At 39.9% G+C, this 19,499-nt stretch overlaps 1 protein-coding gene across 2 annotated transcripts in view; it reads left to right on the top strand.

The window, feature by feature from the left end:
* KLHL18 (Kelch like family member 18) overlaps positions 1-18,854 on the top strand; it is a 59,923-nt gene extending 41,069 nt beyond the window's left edge. For both annotated transcript variants that reach the window (XM_065233286.1, XM_065233285.1), the window contains 3 exons: positions 18,448-18,518; positions 18,583-18,655; positions 18,712-18,854. In XM_065233286.1, the coding sequence (XP_065089358.1) occupies positions 18,448-18,518; positions 18,583-18,655; positions 18,712-18,839 (272 nt within the window). In that variant the 3' untranslated portion in view covers positions 18,840-18,854. The remainder of the gene's footprint in view (positions 1-18,447; positions 18,519-18,582; positions 18,656-18,711) is intronic.
* Positions 18,855-19,499: the final 645 nt, after the last annotated feature.

The following is a 19,499-nucleotide window of genomic DNA, read 5'->3' as shown; positions in this document are numbered from 1 at the left end:
CATAGAGCTGATTAGGAGCAATATCGAACATTTATGGAATATAACTTTGATCCTAACATTCCTTTGCAAACCAAAGATGAAATTAATTATGCTCTTGAATCTCTGACTACTTCTATAGTTGAAGCAAGAGCTGCCTCAATACCAAAATGCGAGGTTAAATTCGATTCAATTATAATAGACAACGATCTTCAGCTCTTGATCCGTCTTAAAAATGTCCGTAGGAGACAATATCAAAGAACACGCGATCCTGCCATGAAGGTTATCTGACGGGATTTGCAAAAACAAATTAAAAAGCGATTCTCTGCCCTGAGGAACAAAACTTTTGAAAATAATATTTCTAAATTAGACCCGAATTCCAAAACCCCCCAAATTTTGAAAAAACCTCAAAAGCCTATTCCAGCGCTTAAAGAAGGTGGTAAAATTTTGATCACAAATTCGGAAAAAGCAAAGAAACTTGCTAAGCAATTCGAGAATCAGGTTGCTCTGGATTATCTGAATATTTTCTCTCGGGAAAATATTTTTGATGATTTGAACAAAGTAATATCTATAACCAAAAAGTTTCATAATATGAAAGCTCCAGGTGATGATGGAATTTTCTATATCCTCATCAAAAAACTCCCAGAGAGTACCTTGTCTTTCTTGGTAAAATTATTTAACATATGTTTCCATTTGGCATACTTTCCTGATAAACGTAAAAATGCAAAAAATGTTCCAATTTTCAAGCCGGATAAAAATCCAGCCGAAGCTTCTAGCTACCGTCCTATAAGTTTGCTTTCTTTAATAAGTAAACTTTTTGAAAAGATAATTTTAAATAGAATGATGCTTCAAATCAATACGAACTCAATTTTTGCAGATGAGCAGTTTGGATTTCGCCATGAGCATTCAACTACTCATCAACTCTTAAGAGTTACCAATTTAATTCGTTCAAACAAATCTGAAGGCTTCTCAACTGGAGTTGCTCTTCTAGACATAGAAAAAGCATTCGACAGCAATAAAACAGCAAAAAAAGGTTATCTTCCATTTAATTCCTCTTAATTAATTTTTGTATCCATCTTATCTTTATCTTATCTTTCTTCATTAAAGAGACTTTCAGCCATCGGCTGGTTCATCTCTGGCAACCCCAGAAGGGGGGTGCCCTTTGGTATCCATGACAGATCCGTATTTCGACTACAATGTGCAGTCTTCATCAGTGTCATTCCAACTAAAGAAGAACCTACCTCACTAATAAAAACCAAAGATTTAAGTAAACTAAAGGAGAAAAATCTAAACAACTCTTTAATGATGGCTACCAAGCCTTTGGGATTTTCCTTAAATCTTTGGTTTTTTATTAGTTAGGTAGGTTCCTATTCAACACATTGTAGTTTCATTTTTATATCTGTGATCTTGACCAGGCATGGCAAATCATTTACATTCATTTCGTGCATTCATTTACATTCATTTGCCTCTAACCTTTTTCATTAACAGAATTAATTGAAATGATGTATGACACTTTTGTAGGTTTTGATATTAACTACAACTTTTGTCGATAACTCAAATCTGTACCTCTTATACATGATGAACCGGGGCGAACAGAACTTACCTATGTTTTTCAGTGAATGTAAATTACATTCACTGAAAAATAGTAACAAGTTCTGCCCGCTCTAGTTCGTCATGCATAAGAGGTACAGATTTGAGTTATCGACAAAAGTTGTAGTTAATATCAAAACCTACAAAGGTGGCATACATCATTTAACGGAATTCTGTTGATGGAAAAAGTTAGAGGCAAATGAATGTAAATGAATGCACGAAATGAATGTAAATGATTTGCCATGCCTGATCTTGACTTCTTTACCTAGGGATGAGTACTTAAGGAGGTTAGATTTTGATAAGTTCTTTAGTGGGAATGACACTGATGAAGACTGCACATTGTAATCGAAATACGTATCTGTCATGGATACCAAAATTAATTAAGTGGAATTAAATGGAAGATAACCTTTGTTTTGCTGTTTTATTTAAGTATTCCGCTATCAACCCTATTTCATTACTTCAACATTCGACAGTGTTTGGCATGAAGGTTTGACACACTTCACCACGAACCACCTTTGAGTTCGGACGCGCGTTCGCAGCGTTCTTGTATATATTTTACCACTCAAACTTTATTTTATTTTTCATACCTTTTAATAACCGACCCGTGCGCGAGCCTCGCGTTAGCATTTTCAAGTAGCAAATTTTTACCTTTTTTATCACCCTTGCAATGAAGTACGGTATCGTGAATTGCGTGCAAAATGACAATCGTTTCCTATGGCGCTGCCATGGTGCCTGCAATCGGACTTTCCACGCAGCTTGCGTAGGCGCACAGCGGAATCATGGAGAAATTTTGCGGACCTTCATGCTGCCTCTTTGCCAAGACTGTCAGGAAAAGTTCACAGCTGAACTTAACATGAAAGAACTGTCCAAGTCTTTCCAAAATATCACGGAAAACATCGGACATACATTGGCAGCAAACCACAAACTCCTCATGAATTTCAAAAGCCTAAGCGCCACTCATGACGAAACGCTCGACCACATTGAGAAAATGCTTGTCGACGTAAAACAAACCATTTCCAACCTCGCCAGCAGCAGCAAGACTAGTTCCACTGAAATAAAAAGTAAACTGTCAGCACTTTTGGACACACCTCCAGCAGACGCCTGTATCGCTGTAAAAAAGGCGTCAACTCGGCAGCAACAGCAGCAGTAGAAGCCATCACATCAACAACAACAGCAACAGTGCACTCAATTGACCTAATTCCGCAATTGATTACGGAAATTAAGAACGACTTAGCGGACTCAAATGCTATTCTAGCTTCCGATGTAAAAGCACATATGGAAGAAATGGCAAAAACCTTTTCTGCAGCAGTACATACTTGCAATCCAATTGCATGTAACAACATAGAAATTGAACTGCAGAACGTCGGTAACGAGCTGGCGAATGCTAGGAAATAAAAAAATATGGAAACGCGACTGGACTGCATTTGACACCAAACAGCGTTCCCGTCGCTTTCAGGAAAAAGAAAAGGAAAAAGCCAGACGTAGGCGAAAGCAACGAAAGGAACATCACCAGGAAAATTCATATGAGTACAACAACAAGAACAAAACATACAACTACAACAATAACAACAACAGCAATGATAACACCAACAACAACAACAACCACAACAACAAAAACAACAACAGCAACAACAATCATATCATAAAAACAAGAACGACGACACTTATTAACTCCACACATGCACATACGGCATTACCTCTGGACAAAGAGCTTTTGGCTGCTGCACGTATACAATTTTCTCGTCCACCAAGCAAAGACAATGGACTAAAATTTATTAACTTCGAAAAAGGGGAAACTATTCACCCTTATCGCTCCGAAAAGCCAACCGGACCTGAACACCCTCCAATCCTGGACCCAATGCGTCCGCCTATAGTCAGACTCACGGAACAGTCTGCAATTGGCGACCGACGCTTTTTGAAGGCACGGCTGTGGGACCCCAAAGTTATGGACATTGTGCGGACTTATCTTTCATAGTTGCACTACCAGCCACCTTCAGTATGCATTCGCGGAATCACTAAAACTAGTGCAACTTTAATGCTGGCAGCAGAAGGACTACCAACGGAAACAGCTCTTTTACGCAAAATTTTCCTGGACGTTCACGAAGAACTTGGAATTCCACGCACCGACGCTTTGGCAGACCTGAATTCACACCGCGCGTTCCTACTTAGTGAACGCACACAACGACTGCAGCAAACTAGGGAGGCCCCACGCAATTTTTACAGTCCTTCAAATTTTCAACGGCACTGACGCACTCTACTAAAGGAAGTAACGACGACTATTCCCATGCAAGGGAATTATTATCGAATGACGACACTCTACATGAGGTAGACCCTGCTAATGTAAGTAATACCGACCCTACAACAATCTCTTCACTTTCTCAACAGAATGCGACTGAAATTTTGGTGTATTGCCAAAATTTCAATCGCATGCTAAAATGAAAGAAATCCACCAGAACCTTCTATCTTCTTCTTTTTAAATAATTCGTGGCACTGAAACAAGCTGGGAAGAAAGCATCAGAAGCGAAGAAATTTTTGGAAACAATTATAATGTATTCCGGCACGACAGGAATTTTCAACTCTGTAAGAAAAAGTCGGGTGGTGGAGTGCTCATTGCCATCAATGCTGACTCTACTTCTGAAGAAATCATAACAAATAAGCACAAGGAATTCGAACATGTCTGGGTCAAAGCACTTATTGCCGGTGAAATACACATTTTTTCTTCGGTGTATTTTCCACCTGAGCATGCCCACAAGCAGTCTTTTTGAACTATTTTTTCAAATTGTTGAAACTATAATGTCAAATATGGAACCAGAAGTAATACTGCATATTTATGGCAACTTCAATCAACGAAACACGACTTTATTACAGATATTGAAAATGAATCATTTTTACTCCCAGTCGTAGGTGAAGACGAAACATTATAATTATTATTCAACAAAATATCTTATTTTGGTCTTAATCAAATAAACCATGTACAAAATCAGCAAAACTCATATTTAGACCTTTTATTTACAAATTGTACTGAAGACTTCTGTGTGTATACATCATTAGCACCTTTATGGAAAAATGAAGTGTTTCACACAGCAATTGAATACTCAATCTTCGTACAAAATTCTTCTTCCTCCAGCGACTGGGAATACGAGGAAGTGCCGGAATAACATAAAGCAAATTACGAAGAAGTCAAACGTAGACTATGTACAATAAATTGGCAACATTTAATAAGTATTGAAAGAAATGTCCATACTGAAGTAGAAAAATTTCACTCAATTCTTCAAAGCCTAATTTTAGAAACTGTACCATAAAAAAAAACAGAAGACGAACACGAAACAATAAACAACCCGCATGGTTCAATCCACAACTGAAAAATTTGAAGAATAAAAAACAGAAAGCTCATAAACTATACGAAAAAGAAAAAAAACTGAAACCAATTTGCGAAACTATCACAACTTATGCAACCAATTAAATACAGCCATCAACTCTGCATATGAGGACTATAACCGCAAAGTCGAAAATGAAGTCAAGTCATGTTCTAAGAACTTTTTTAATTATGTAAACACGAAATTAAAAAGTAACAATTTTCCTTCGCGAATGAATTCGGATGCAAATGTAGGTGAGAATTCTTCTGAAATTTGCAATCTCTTTGCAAATTTCTTCCAAGAAGTATACATCACATTTTCCGAAGAAGATCGTGACCGCGATTTCTTTGCATTCATTCCTGAAATTTCTAAAAACATCTCTGTCAACCAACTTTCTCAACATGAAGGCCTCAATGCACTAAAAACTTAAACGCGTCAAAAGGGTCTGGACCTGACGGCATCGCACCCATATTTTTGAAAAACCTTTCTGAAGAACTCGCATTTCCTCTAGAGCGTATTTTCAACATGTCTCTGAAAAATGGAAAATTCCCTGAAATTTGGAAATCATCTTATTTGGCACCTATTTTCAAATCAGGTGCAAAATCAGAAATTCGAAATTATCGTGGAATTGCTATTATTTCTTGCATTCCAAAATTTTTTGAATCAATCGTAAACAGCAATATTTTTCAGCAGGTGAAAAATATAATTACAAGTAAACAGCATATTAACGGCGCCGGTGGTGTAGTGATAAGCGTGATTACCTCTCACCCCAGCAGGCCTGGGTTCAATACCAGTCGGCGCCGCCGGGATGTTCTGAGGCATAACATCTCTGATCACGCCTTCCTTCGGATGGGAAGTAAAGCCGTTGGTCCTCGGTTCATGAGTTGATGGGTCGATAGGTAGGGTCCAGGTGTGGGAGCTGCCTTCCTGGCACGTCGGTAGCATTGGTGCTCAGCACGAAAAACAAGATCGACGGAAAAAACAAACCAAAGGAAAAAAAAAAAAAAAGTAAACAGCACGGCTTTTGTAAAGGGTGTCAACTACCTCTAATCTTCTAGAAATCTTTCATTCTTAACGCGTTGGACAGTGGCAAGCACGTTGAAGCGCTATACACCGACTTCAGTAAAGCATTTGACCGCATCGACATACCATTATTAATCCTCAAATTGCAGACAATAGGAATGGAGCCTGAACTTTTGAATTGGCTTCAATCATACCTAACACATCGTAAACAAATAGTCCGCTTACAAAATAAAATTTCAGAACCAATTTCAGTCACCTCTGGGGTACCCCAGGGTTCTTATTTAGGCCCACTTCTTTTTATTTTGAACATAAACGACATTTCCTACATATTAAAAAAAATAAAACTGCTTGTATATGCAGACGACATGAAGCTCTTTATGGAAATAAGTAATTATAGCGATGCAGAAGAATTCCAGAATGAAATAAATATATTCCACACCTGGTGTGGTAAAAGTCTACTTCATCTGAACGTAAAAAAATGTACCACAATATCATAGTCAGTAAAGGCACGGTATTACCTAGCCGGAGGCGGCGGGTTCGATTCCCGGTCCGGTCGAGTGAATCATTCGGGTTGGAAATTTTCTCGACTTCCCTGGGCATAGAGTATCATAGTGCTTGCCACACAATATACAAATTCATGCATTGGTATTGATTGGCATCAAAAGCTCTCAATTAATAACTGTGGAAGTGCATTTAGAACACTAAGTTGAGAGCACGCAATAAGCTAATATGCGCTAAGCAATAAGCTTAAAAACCGCATAAGAAGAAGAAGAACAATAGCATTTAGCAGAAAAAATTAAACACCGCATATTGAAATATCATTAGGCAACCAAATAGTAGAAAAATGCTAAATTGTAAGAGATCTAGGTGTAATCCTAGGCTCCAAACTAACTTTTATAGAACATTATAATACTATCATTAGTAAAGAAAACAGAATGCTAGGCTTCATTAAAAGGTTCAGTCATAATTTCGAAGACCCATACACTATTAAGCTATTATATACCACATATGTAAGGCCAATTCTGGAATACTGCCACCTAGTATGGAATCCATACATTGAACGCATAGAATCTGTCCAAAAACAATTCCTTTTATATGCTTTACGTAAATTGAATTGGACTGCATTTCCATTACCATCTTATGAAGCGCGCTGCATGCTCATCAATATACAAACACTTAAGGAGCGCCACCAATTTGCAATGCTTTTCTTTATCAACGACATTATTTCAATGCGCATAGATTCGGCAGTGGCAATTAAACTTTTACACACCTTGTCGATATCTTAGAACACGGAATTTATTTTCTGAAAAATCGTACAGAACAAACTATGCAAAAAATAGCCCAATCAATGGAATGATGCGCCTGTATAATTTGCATTGCGGAACTATTGACATCGCTATGAAGCTGCAAATTAAATTTAAGCTAAAACAGAATAGAATTAATGCATAGTATGTAAGTAAACATTGTAATAATCACCACTCTCTATTATTTTCCACTCTCTATTATGAAATTAGTTCAGTAGAGCTTCGGTTTTGAAACCTAGTAGTAATCACATAGTCACTATGAACAGAGTTCCAATTTCCTTGTCAAACCAAGTGAAATATCTTGGATTTGTTTGACCAAAGATTAACTTTTAAAGATCACATTCAAGCCAAATGTAACAAATATATAAAATGTTTGTATCCTCTTATAAACAGGAAATCCAAACTTTGCCTGACGAATAAACTTCTAATATTTAAACAAGTTTTTAGACGGGTCATGCTTTACGCTGTACCAATATGGTCTAGTTGTTGCACTACCAGGAAAAAAGCACTTCAAATGATTCAGAGCAAAGTTCTGAAGATGAGTTTAAAGTTGCCTCCCTGGTACAGTACTACCGAGGTACATAGAATTTCGAATGTTGAGACTTTAGAACAAATGTCCAACAAAATAATTAATAATTTCAGGCAAAAATCGTTGCAGTCCTCAATTGCAACATTCCCTTTTTACTTAGATAATATTTAGTTCTAGTTTTTAGTTTTAAGATTTCAATACATACAGGTTTAAAAAACCTGTTTAAAATACTGAATTGCCAAGACAGGAACAATGTAAAAACACTTATTTATTTATTTATTTATTTCATCAACCAACGTAGACTAGTACAACTAATACAGTTTTGTTTTCTTAAATATAAATTTATATAAAAAAGTAGTGTCAGCTTTCTTGTCTTTTCTTTTATGAGTTGTTATTTCTTATGGAATAAAAATATTGCTTTAGTTTATGCCGAGACATTGTAAAGTCAATGGTTTCGCAGTGTTTATTGTAAGAGGCCATCATGCGGTTTAATGGCCCATATTTTGCATAATTTGTGCGATGATGTTTTATGGCAAATAAATTTCGATTTCGGAGTTACCGAGTGGGTGCATGGAAATTTAATTTTGATAAAAGTTCTGTTGAGTCAATTCGCTGCGAAACGATATCATTTACAAATGAATCCATTGCATATTCACGACGCTCTTTTAATGTTTGTATGTTTATAAGCATGCAGCGTGCTTCATATGATGGAAAAGGAAATGAAGTCCAACCAAATTTACGAAGAGCGTATAATAGAAATTGTTTTTGTACTGATTCTAATCTTTCTTCGTGCGTGATTGAAAAAGGAGACCATACAATGCGGCAATATTCCAGTATTGACCTCACATAGGCAATATATAGTGTTTTAATTGTGTAAGGGTCCTGAAAGTTATAGCAAAAGCGCTTGATAAAGCCTAGCATGTTATTTGCCCTGTGAATAATTGTATTGTAATGGTCTATGAAAGTTAGCTTAGAGTCTAAGATAATTCCAAAATCTCTAACTCTTTCACATTTGTCTACAGTTTGATTTCCTAATGCAATTGAAATGTTTGAAGTTGTTCTTTTTCTACTAAATGATATTAAGTTACATTTTTTTACATTCAATTCTAGTAGACTTTTTTTGCACCATATGTAGAATATGTGTATTTCATTCCGGAATATATTGATGTCTTCTTCATTTCTTATTTCCAAAAAGAGCTTCATGTCGTCGGCATAAATAAGCAATTTAAGATTTTTGAGAATGTAAGATATGTCGTTTACGTATAGAATAAAAAGGAGAGGTCCCAAATGAGAGCCTTGGGGGACGCCTGAAGTGACTTGAATTGGGCTCGATTTCTTTCCGTTGAATTTAATTATTTGTTGGCGGTTAGTTAAATATGATTCAAGCCATTTCAGGAGCCCTGACTTAATTCCAATTTTTTGCAGTTTAAAGAGTAACATTGGTATGTCAATGCGGTCAAATGTCTTGCTAAAGTCTGTAAAGAGAGCTTCTACGTGGTTTCCATTATCCATTGCATTCAATGAATAGTCTATAAATTCAAGTAAGTTGGTCGAGGTCGAACGACCCTTGAAAAAGCCGTGTTGCATGTCAGTAATTCTATTTTTGATTTGGAGAAATAATTTTTCGTTGATAATTGACTCGAAAAGCTTAGGAATGCAAGAGATAATGGCTATACCACGATAATTACGTACGTCAGATTTTCGACCAGATTTAAAGATAGGTACTAGAAATGAGCTTTTTCAAATTTTAGGGAAGGTTCCGGATTCCAGGGACATATTAAAAAGCCAAAACAATGGAGCAGTGAGTTCCATTGCTAGACATTTAATAAATACTGGAGGAATTCCGTCAGGTCCAGGATCTTTTGAGGCATCTAAATTTTTTAAAGCCTGCAAAATGTCCTGCACTTGAAGTTGATTGAGGCCAATGTCCCTTGAAAATTCTGGATAAAATGCAAAATAATCGCGGTCACGATCTTCTTCAGAAAATGTCGTATAAATTTCTTGAAAAAATTTTGCGAATAGATTACAGTTTTTTTCCGAACTATCACCGACATTTTCGTCTAGATGCATTATTGAAGGAAAATTGTCAGATTTTAATTTCGTTTTTACGTAATTAAAGAAGTTCTTCGGACAGGACTTTATTTCACGTTCAGTTTTTGCATTATATTCTTCAAATGCAGTACTGATAGCTAAATTCAGTTGATCGCATAGATCCAAATAAATTAATAAATTATTACTACTATTGTGTTTTTTATAAATTTTATGTGCTTCCGATTTTTCAAGTTTTTTATTTGTCTGTTAAACCAGACAGGACTTTGTGTGTTTCTGTTACGTCTTTTTTTGTAGAACACGTCTATACCAATTTCGACATTTCCTACATTCCTTAAAATGAATTGCCAATTGACACTGTTTAATTTCAATTTTATTTTTTCGTAGTCTGCTAATTTGTATTCAAAGACTTCTTCGTATTCGCAGTCGTTGGGTCTTTGGTTTTCATGCATAAATAAAGAATATTCGATTGCTGTGTGAAACGCTTCATTTTTCCACAGTGGATTTAATGATTCGGTCACACAGAAATCTTCATAAATATTCGTTAGTAAAAAGTCCAAATAGCAATTTTGATGGTTTTTGATGTGGTTAATTTGGTTCAGTCCTAAATTAGCAGTTTTGTCAAAAATGAACTGCAATGTTTCATTATCCCCAACGACTGGGAGTAAGATACATTCATTTTCAGAGTCCAGAATGAAGTCAGCATGGCGTTGATTAAAGTCTCCATAGATGTGAACTTTAACCTCAGGAGGAAGGTCAGATAGAATTTGTTCAGCACTTTGGAAGAAGGCTTCATAAGTGCTTTTATGAGCATGGTCTGGTGGAAAATACACTGAGGCGAACACGTGCGTTTCACCGGCTATGTGTGATTTCACCCAAATATGCTCAAATTCTGTAAATTTTGGTGTAAAGATAATTTCTGAGTTAAAATTGGCCGAAAGAGCTATAAGAATTCCACCACCTGACTTCTTCTGTGTTGCATGAAAATTTTTGTGGTCTCTGAATACATTAAAGGCATTTCCAAAGATTTCTTCACTTTTTACGCTTTCGTCCCAGCTTGTTTCAGTTGCCAGAATGACCGAAAAGGATGAGCATAATAAATGTTGATAAATTTCCTTCATTTTAGCTGGGCTTTTCATGCGATTGAAATTTTGACAATAAATCAAAATTTCAGTCGCATTCTGTCTGTGTGAAGAAATTGTTGGAAATACGTCGGTTGATAAAGTATGGTCATTGTTATTATTAGTTACCTCAGTCTCATGCCGAGCATCGTTATATAGAAATAATGAGTCTTCCTCAAGGTGCGTCAGCGGCTTTGAAAATTTACAGGATTGTAAAATTTGAGGGCGGCCTCCCTAGTAGATTGTAGCCGTTGCGTGCGTTCACTGGACAGGAATGTACGGTAGGATTGCAGGTCTGCCAAGGCGTCGTTTCGAGTAATTCCAAGTTCTTCATGGACGTCCAGGAAAATTTCGTGCAGGAGATTTCTGTCTTTTGGTAGTCCTTCAGCTGCTAGCATTAGAATAGCACTGGTTTTGGTGATTCCGCGAATACATGTTGATGATGGCTGGTCATGCAGGAAGGAGAGGTAGGTCCGAACAATGTCCATAATTTTCGGGTCCCTTAGACGCGCCTTCAGGAAGCGTTGGTCGCCAGTTACGGACTGTTCAGTAAGTCTCACTATTGGCGGACGCATGGGGTCCAGAAGAGGAGGGTGTTCTCGCTCAGTTGGTTTTTCAGTTCGATAAGGGTTAATAGTTTCCCCTTATATCATAACAATTAAGGCTGGAAGTTACTTTAGTAACTGGAGCGCCTAGGTTAAAATGAAATGTAATTTATTTTTAATTTTAACAAATAAAGAGTTACAAAAAAGGATAGAAAAGGAATATTAAAATAGAAAATTATACTTTTGCTCCAAATCGATTTCCAAGCAGATTACTATACGAATCCGAAGGATCGAAGAGGAATTTTCCAAGTCGATGGTCAAGCAGGATTACCTCGGATAGGGTCCAAACAAGGATCGAAGAGGGATAATAGTCAAACAAGGTAGACATTTTACACCGAAAACGCAGTAGGCTCTGCCCGCGAACTGTTGGTTTTTTTTTCGCTGGCCCTGATTTTATTAGTTTTTCGCACATTTTTTAATTGTACCAAATTCAAAAAAAATTAGTTTTCGCGTGTGGATAAGCGTAAATTAGGATCCATTAGAAGCTTTTTTATTGATATTGTAATTAAGGTGAAAACTGTGGAACAAGAATAGAAACACAAAAATAGAATACACACACACACACACACACACACACACACACACACACACACACACACACACACACACACACACACACACACACACACACACACACACACACACACACACACACATACACACACACACACACACACACACACACACACACACACACACACACACACACACACACACACACACACACACACACACACACACACACACACACACACACACACAGACACACACTCACACACACACACACACACACACACACACACACACACACACAGTTCCCTGATAGGTGAAAGGTACAAAAGCTTCTGCTGTTGCCGAAGCCCGGAAAACCGCCGGGGGATCCTGCATCGTATAGGCCAATATGCTTGCTGGATACTGTGGGAAAGCTCTTGGAGAGGATCATCCTGAACAGGCTGACAAAATGCACGGAGAGTGAACACGGATTGTCGGAGAGGCAGTTTGGATTCCGGAAAGAAAGATCGACGGTGGATGCAATTCGGACAGTGATTGACAGAGCCGAGAAAGCTTCCAGAAGCGGAGAGGAAATCGATACTGCGCCGTGATTACGATTGATGTGAAGAATGCATTCAATAGCGCCAGCTCGGAGGCCATCGCCAAGGCGCTCCATAGAATGAGGGTTCCAGACTACCTCTGCAGGATTCTAAGTAGTAACTTCCAGAACCGGGTCCTGGTCTACGTGACAGACACGGGGCAGAAATCGCTGAGAATCACGGTGGGAGTTCCACAAGGATCCATTCTAGGTCTCACGCTGTGGAATGGAATGTACAATGGCGTGCTGACGCTCAAGCTGCAAGTTGAGATCGTTGGCTTTGCGGACGATGTCGTCTTGACAGTAACAGGTGAGACGCTGGAAGAAGTGGAAATGCTGGCGGCCGAGACGATAAATACGATTGGTAACTGGATGCAAGGAGCGAAGCTGCAGATAGCCCACCACAAAACAGAAGTGATGTTGCTCAGTAACTGCAAAGCAGTGCAGCAGGCATAAATCACCGTTGGAGAGCACATCATTGTTTCGAAGCGCGTGCTGAAGTATCTGGGAGTGATGATCGAGGACCGGCTAAGCTTTAACAACCACATCGAATATGCTTGCGAGAAGGCGGCGAAGGTCATCAACGCAATAGCCAGAATCATGCCGAACAATTCTGGTCCAAGCAGCAGCAAGAGGCGTCTTCTGGCTAGTGTGTCCTCATCGATACTAAGGTACGGAGGTCCAACCTGGATTGAAGCGCTGAAAACGAAGCAGAACCAAAGGAAATTGAGCAGTACGTTCCGGCACATGGCCATGCGAGTCGTGAGTGCGTACAGAACCATTTCGATGGAGGCAGTATGCGTTATCGCCGGTATGATCCCTATCGGCATCACCTTGGTGAAGGACTACGAGTGCTATATGACGAGAGAAATTAGAGGAGTACGAAAAATGTTGAGAACGGTGTCGATGGCTAAGTGGCAGCAGGAGTGGGATGCAGCAGAGAACGGTAGATGGACACACAGGCTAATACCGATTCTTTCGACCTGGGTGAACAGGAAGCATGGAGAAGTCAACTTCCACTTGACGCAGTTCCTCTCTCGTCATGGCTGCCTCAGGAAGTACCTGCATCGGTTCGGACACACAACGTCACCCCTCTGTCCGGAGTGTGGGAATGTGGAAGAATCACCACAGCACGTGGTCTTCGAATGTCCTAGATTTGATGCTGTGCGAGAAGAGATGCTCACCCTTAGCACGGAGAATGTCGTCGCAGAAATGTGTCGAGAGGAGGGCACCTTTAACGCCGTCAGCAGAGCAGTAACGCAGATCATGTCAGCGCTGCAGCGAAAATAGCAAGAGGACCAGCTAGAAAGGAGTAATATGCTCACACAAGTGCGAAGTGAAAGCCGAAGCCGAGAGAACTCTCCGTCAAAGTAGGCTGAATCGACCTAAATGACTAAATGACTCACAAATTGGAGAGACGATCAGCAAACTGGAAGCGCCAATTAGCTGAGGTAAAGTGATGTGCGTAATGCACGGCCCCCTCCGAAGTAATACGACAAGTGGTTCCGGGGGAAAAGGGCAAGGCGTCCAAGGAGGTTTTAGTACGGTAAGAATCCCACACACCATGTAACCGCGGACTGTGCGCCCAGTCATCAAGCGGTGTCACGATGGCATTTTGAAGGTTTCCTTGTAGCCAAAAAAAAAAAACACACACACACACACACACAGATACACACACACACACACACACACACACACACACACACACACACACACACGCACACACACACACACACACACACACACACACACACACACACACACACACACACACACACACACACACACAGACATACACACACAGACACACACACACACTCACACACACACACACGCACACACACGCACACACACGCACGCACACGCACGCACACACACTCTCACGCACACACACTCTCACGCACACACACACACACACACACACACACACACACACACACACACACACACACACACACGCACACACACACACACACACACACACATACACACACACACACACATAAACACACACACACACACACACACACACACACACACACACACACACACACACACACAGACATACACACACAGACACACACACACACTCACACACACACGCACGCACACACACACACACACTTAGTGGACGACGGCAAAACGCCAGAAAACGAAAACGCGGGAGAAGAAGCGGGATATTGCAGAGATCACCAGTGTTGAAACACCGAGTTCCAGCAGCAGCAGTAAGCCCCAAGGTGAGCAGCAAGGACACCAAGGAGAGCTAGGTCTTATGCTAAGCCAGATGTTCACACCGAAATCCAGCAGAAGCACACCTCAAGAAGGATTGCAGCTTGGGAAGACCAAATTGATGGAGGTCAGGAGGAGGATCAATGAACTCATGACTTCGTCAAGGATAAAAGCAACGTCCACAAGGCAATAAAGGAAATGGTGACGGGCATCAAATCCACCATGATTGCTGCCGAACGTGAACAGGATGCGCTGAGGACGAGATCCGTGACTGCCGAAAGGGTGCTGATCGAGGCCAAGGAGAAAGCAGCAGCTGAAATACAGGAGACGCCAATCCACGCTCGGAGAAGAGGAAAAGGGAAACGCCAGGAGAGGAAGAGGAGTTTAAAAAAGTCAAGAACGAAGAGGAGGACAACAAGGAAGAAGGATGGCGTACCGTCGAGAAGCCGAAGGAGAAGTGGAAAAAACGGAAGAAAAAATAAGTGAAGAAGAAAACTGAACAGAAGGAGGAGATACCCAGGACTCGTCGGAAGCGAAGTAAGGGCGATGCTCTGATCATCGTAGCTAAAGACAAAACGTCGTATGCAGCACTCCTCCGGAAGGTTCGAGAGGATCCATAGTTGAAGCAACTAGGAGAGAACGTGGTGAAAACCAGGCGCACCCAGAGGGGTGAGATGCTCTTTGAGCTGAAGAAGAATCCTGCGATCAAGAGCTCAGCCTTCAAGGAGCTTGTCGAAAAGTCTCTTGGCGAAAGGGCGAGCGTAAGAGCTCTATCCAAAAAAAAAAAACAAAAAGTCAACGGAATCTTCATGTGTAGTTGTTACGCACCCCCCAGATGGACGATTGAGAAGTTCCATGCGATGCTGAATGGACTTACCGAAGAGCTGATTGGACGACGACCGGTAGTCATCGGAGGAGACTTCAATGCTTGGGCAGAGGGGTGAGGAAGCAGGTGTTCCAATGCAAGAGGGCACAGTCTGCTGGAAGCTCTGGCAAAACTGGATGTTATGCTCGCCAACGAAGGCACCAGCAGCACTTTTTGCAGAGATGGCCGGGAATCCATTATTGACGTTACTTTCTGCAGTCCGTCGTTGGTGGCAAACATGGATTGGAGAGTGTGCGAAGCATATACCCATAGCGACCATCAGGCGATCCGATATGGCAACCGATATGGTGACCGGAAGTGGAAGACGAAGGCTTTCGACAAGGATCTTTTCATTGAGGCACTTCGTGTCGACAGGAGTAACGCAGATCTAAACGCGGATGAGCTGACAGAAACGTTAGTGAGAGCATAAGACACGACCATGCCGAGGAAACTGAAGCCAAATAACAGACGGCGTCCAGTTTACTGGTGGAACGAGGCACTTAGCACTCTCTGCGCTTATTGTCTCAGAGCCAGAAGACGTGCTCAGAGAGCAAGAACGGAAGCAGAAAGAGAAGAACGAAGAGGAGTGTTTCGAGCGGCCAGGGCCGCACTTAAACGAGAGATTAAGCAGAGCAAGTCAAACTGTTTTAAGGAGCTGTGTCGAGTCGCTGATGCCAACTCCTGGGGCGACGCATACCGAGTCGTGATGGCGAAGATCATAGGTCCAACGATGCCCGCTGAAATGAGCCCAGAGCAGCTGAAAGTCATCGTGGAAGGACTTTTCTCGAAGCACGACCCAATGACCTGGCCACCTTTATAGAAGGATAGAAGGACACCGTACAGAGAAGGAAAGGGAGATAACGTCGAAGTCACCAACGAGGAACTCGTAGCAGTGGCTAAAGGCACATAACATATGTGGAACTCGATCATCAAAAATCGACCCCATTTCGGTGATTTCAAGTGGTATAGAAGGACATCGATCTGTCAAATTGATTATACCAGCTGTAAAATGAGAAAGAGGATCAAAGGGCTTGTCAATTCTTTTGAATGATTCTACCGTGGTTTATAATTTTATGTGTTCCTAGCACTCTTGAACTCATGTCTTACTATTTCCTTAACCATTTATGTGCTTTATTTAAAATTATATAGCTAACTTTAACAAATTCATCACCTTGATTACACATCAAAACTGTGGTAAACTTAGAAGACACATTTCGTAGGAGGAAAAACATGACCGCGTAAATGTGGAATTAAGTGTTTACATTTCGTAATCCAGAGAGAAGCTTCAAAGTTTGGAACAAGAGTTAGGAGTACCATTTGAAAAATATTCAGTGTTTTGAGCTGACTTTGCATCGTTCCATTCGCAAGAGTTTTGTAAGCAGAACGATAAATGAAATCGAGTGCTTATCGATACCTGCAATATCCAAGGTTTCCCTATGTTTCTCAATTGCCGTCAATTGAAAATATCCTCAAAAATCCCAACACAAAGAACTACTCCAATTAATTTTTAACAAAAAACATGTTAAGGTTGATAGTAGTTGATTGAAAAGGCAAAAGAGGAGCTACACCCAATCATTAAAAAAACTTTTTTTTTCGACCATTATGGCTAAAGTCTTAGGGTGGGATTCCTAGCTTCATAATTGCAAAACTTGTTAGCTTGCGATTAGCTTTTTGGGGAATGATGGCTACCAAGCCTTTGGGGAATTTCCTTATTAGAGAGTTGTATAGATTTTTCTCCTTTAGCTTACTTAAATCTTTGGTTTTTATTAGTTAGGTAGGTTCCGATTCAACACATTGTAGTTTCATTTTTATACCTATGATCTTGACTTTTTTACCTAGGGGATGAGTACTTAAGGGGGTCAGATTTTGATAAGTTCTTTAGTGGGAATGACACTGATGAAGACTGCACATTGTAGTCGAAATACGTATCTGTCATGGATACCAAAATTAAGTGGAATTAAATGGAAGATAACCTTTTTTGCTGTTTTACCATTTACCAATTGTATCTTAATGAACGCGTCATAGGGACGGTTCTAACGGATAATTTTTGTTCGCTATTGAAAATTTAGTCGATTACTGAATTTATGTATGGGCCCAAATTAGGAACATTTAGGCCGACATTACATCCATTTCCCCTAGTTGTTTATCAGTGATTAACTATTGAAAAATGATCAAAGTCTTAAGTCGCAATCAACCAAAAGGTACCACTCAATATCATTTATTGTCTCTGCTTTTTATCTTCACTCACCTACATGAGCAACATATATAAAAAAAGGACGGCCATAGGATGCTAATCTAAATGCTTAAGTAAGGGAAACGTAGACAGTTTGACTGCAGTCATCGTTTGACTGCCGAGTGATAAACAGGGGTGTTCGTTGCGTTGTACACTGAAACCGAATCTTACTCAGAGAGTGGGTCACTTTTACTCATTCGTATGAAGAAATTTTTTAAAAGCGTAGGTTGCTCATGTACAACGCAACGAACACCCCATGTGTGTTTGAATGGGTGCGAAATCCTACGCAGGTGTGGAAGCTGTCTTCCTGCACATTCGATTGCCGTCAATGGATGGCAATCGATGTCCGTCGGTGATTGGCACTAGATTGCGGAACAGAGGCCGACGTTAAATAAAGGAAAGAAGAACTCCACACAGAAAAGGTAATCATAAAAGGCACGTACATAATTTTCTATTCTTTGGTTTTGTTCTTTATAGGTGGTCATGATGGTCTTTCTATATTCGATTCCGTAGAGCGATATGACGTAGCAACCAACACGTGGACCAAAGTATTTTGATTTTGTTCGCATTTACTTTTTAATCACACTTACTAATGTTATTCATGACTTCTAGATTCGTTCAATGTTGAATCGCAGGTGTAGATTAGGAGTTGCAACTCTTGGAGGTAAATTGTATGCATGCGGTGGTGAGTTGCTTATAATTCATCGTAGGATAAAATAATATAGTGATTTATTTTTTCAGGATATGATGGAAGTTGTTTTTTACGTTCGGTAGAAGTGTATATACCAGAAAAAGACCAATGGCAGTTAATAGCTCCGATGAACGTTAAAAGAAGCAGAGTTGCTTTAGCTGCTAATATGGGTAAGTGAAATATATGAATAAGTCTTAGGATTAATACTTTCTTTATTAGTAAAGAAAACCATGAGGTGAAGAATAACATGTATAAACAAAAGGCAAAAAACATTGCTATAAAACCCAAGCTCGATGGTTAGTTAACGGCAGCCATGGGACGATTGCACTTCCCGGCTTCGTTATAGCTTCGCCTCCGTTTGAGCTGCTTATTACTGGTAATACCAGCCATTATCTTCCCGTTCCGGTGAGGAGCCGTGAGCTGTAAACTCGACTGCTGCAGTTGAACAAAGTTGAGGTGTTTGTTCAAGTGCAAGAGCATGTTCGCTTCCGCCGCTATCGCTTATCTCTCTGATAGTATCCGAGAAGGATCCATCGTGGGGCTGGAAAGGAATAAAAAGAAAAATCAACTGCCTTTTCTACTTTCTTCTTCAAATAAACTAATCAAAACACGAATATTTTACAGTATAATTTTAATCTTATACGTACGTTTTCAAGCAGTCCAAAAATACAATAATAACAAATCTGGATTTTTACACTCATGCCGCCATGTTGAACACCCAACTGAGTGCCCTATTTTTTCATACGTGGAATTGACATACGACTAACGTGAAACGCACATAGGTTTTAGATGTGTGAAAATCACGCAATATTCATTGGATAAATAAATGGGTGTAATT

The sequence above is a fragment of the Ochlerotatus camptorhynchus genome, unplaced genomic scaffold (assembly GCF_037179485.1).
Source record: "Ochlerotatus camptorhynchus isolate MF236.1 unplaced genomic scaffold, CSIRO-AGI_Acam_v1.1 ptg000395l, whole genome shotgun sequence".
NCBI lineage: Eukaryota > Metazoa > Arthropoda > Insecta > Diptera > Culicidae > Ochlerotatus > Ochlerotatus camptorhynchus.
Note: the sequence above shows the minus strand (reverse complement) of the source record. Positions and strands in the feature narration are given on the sequence as shown.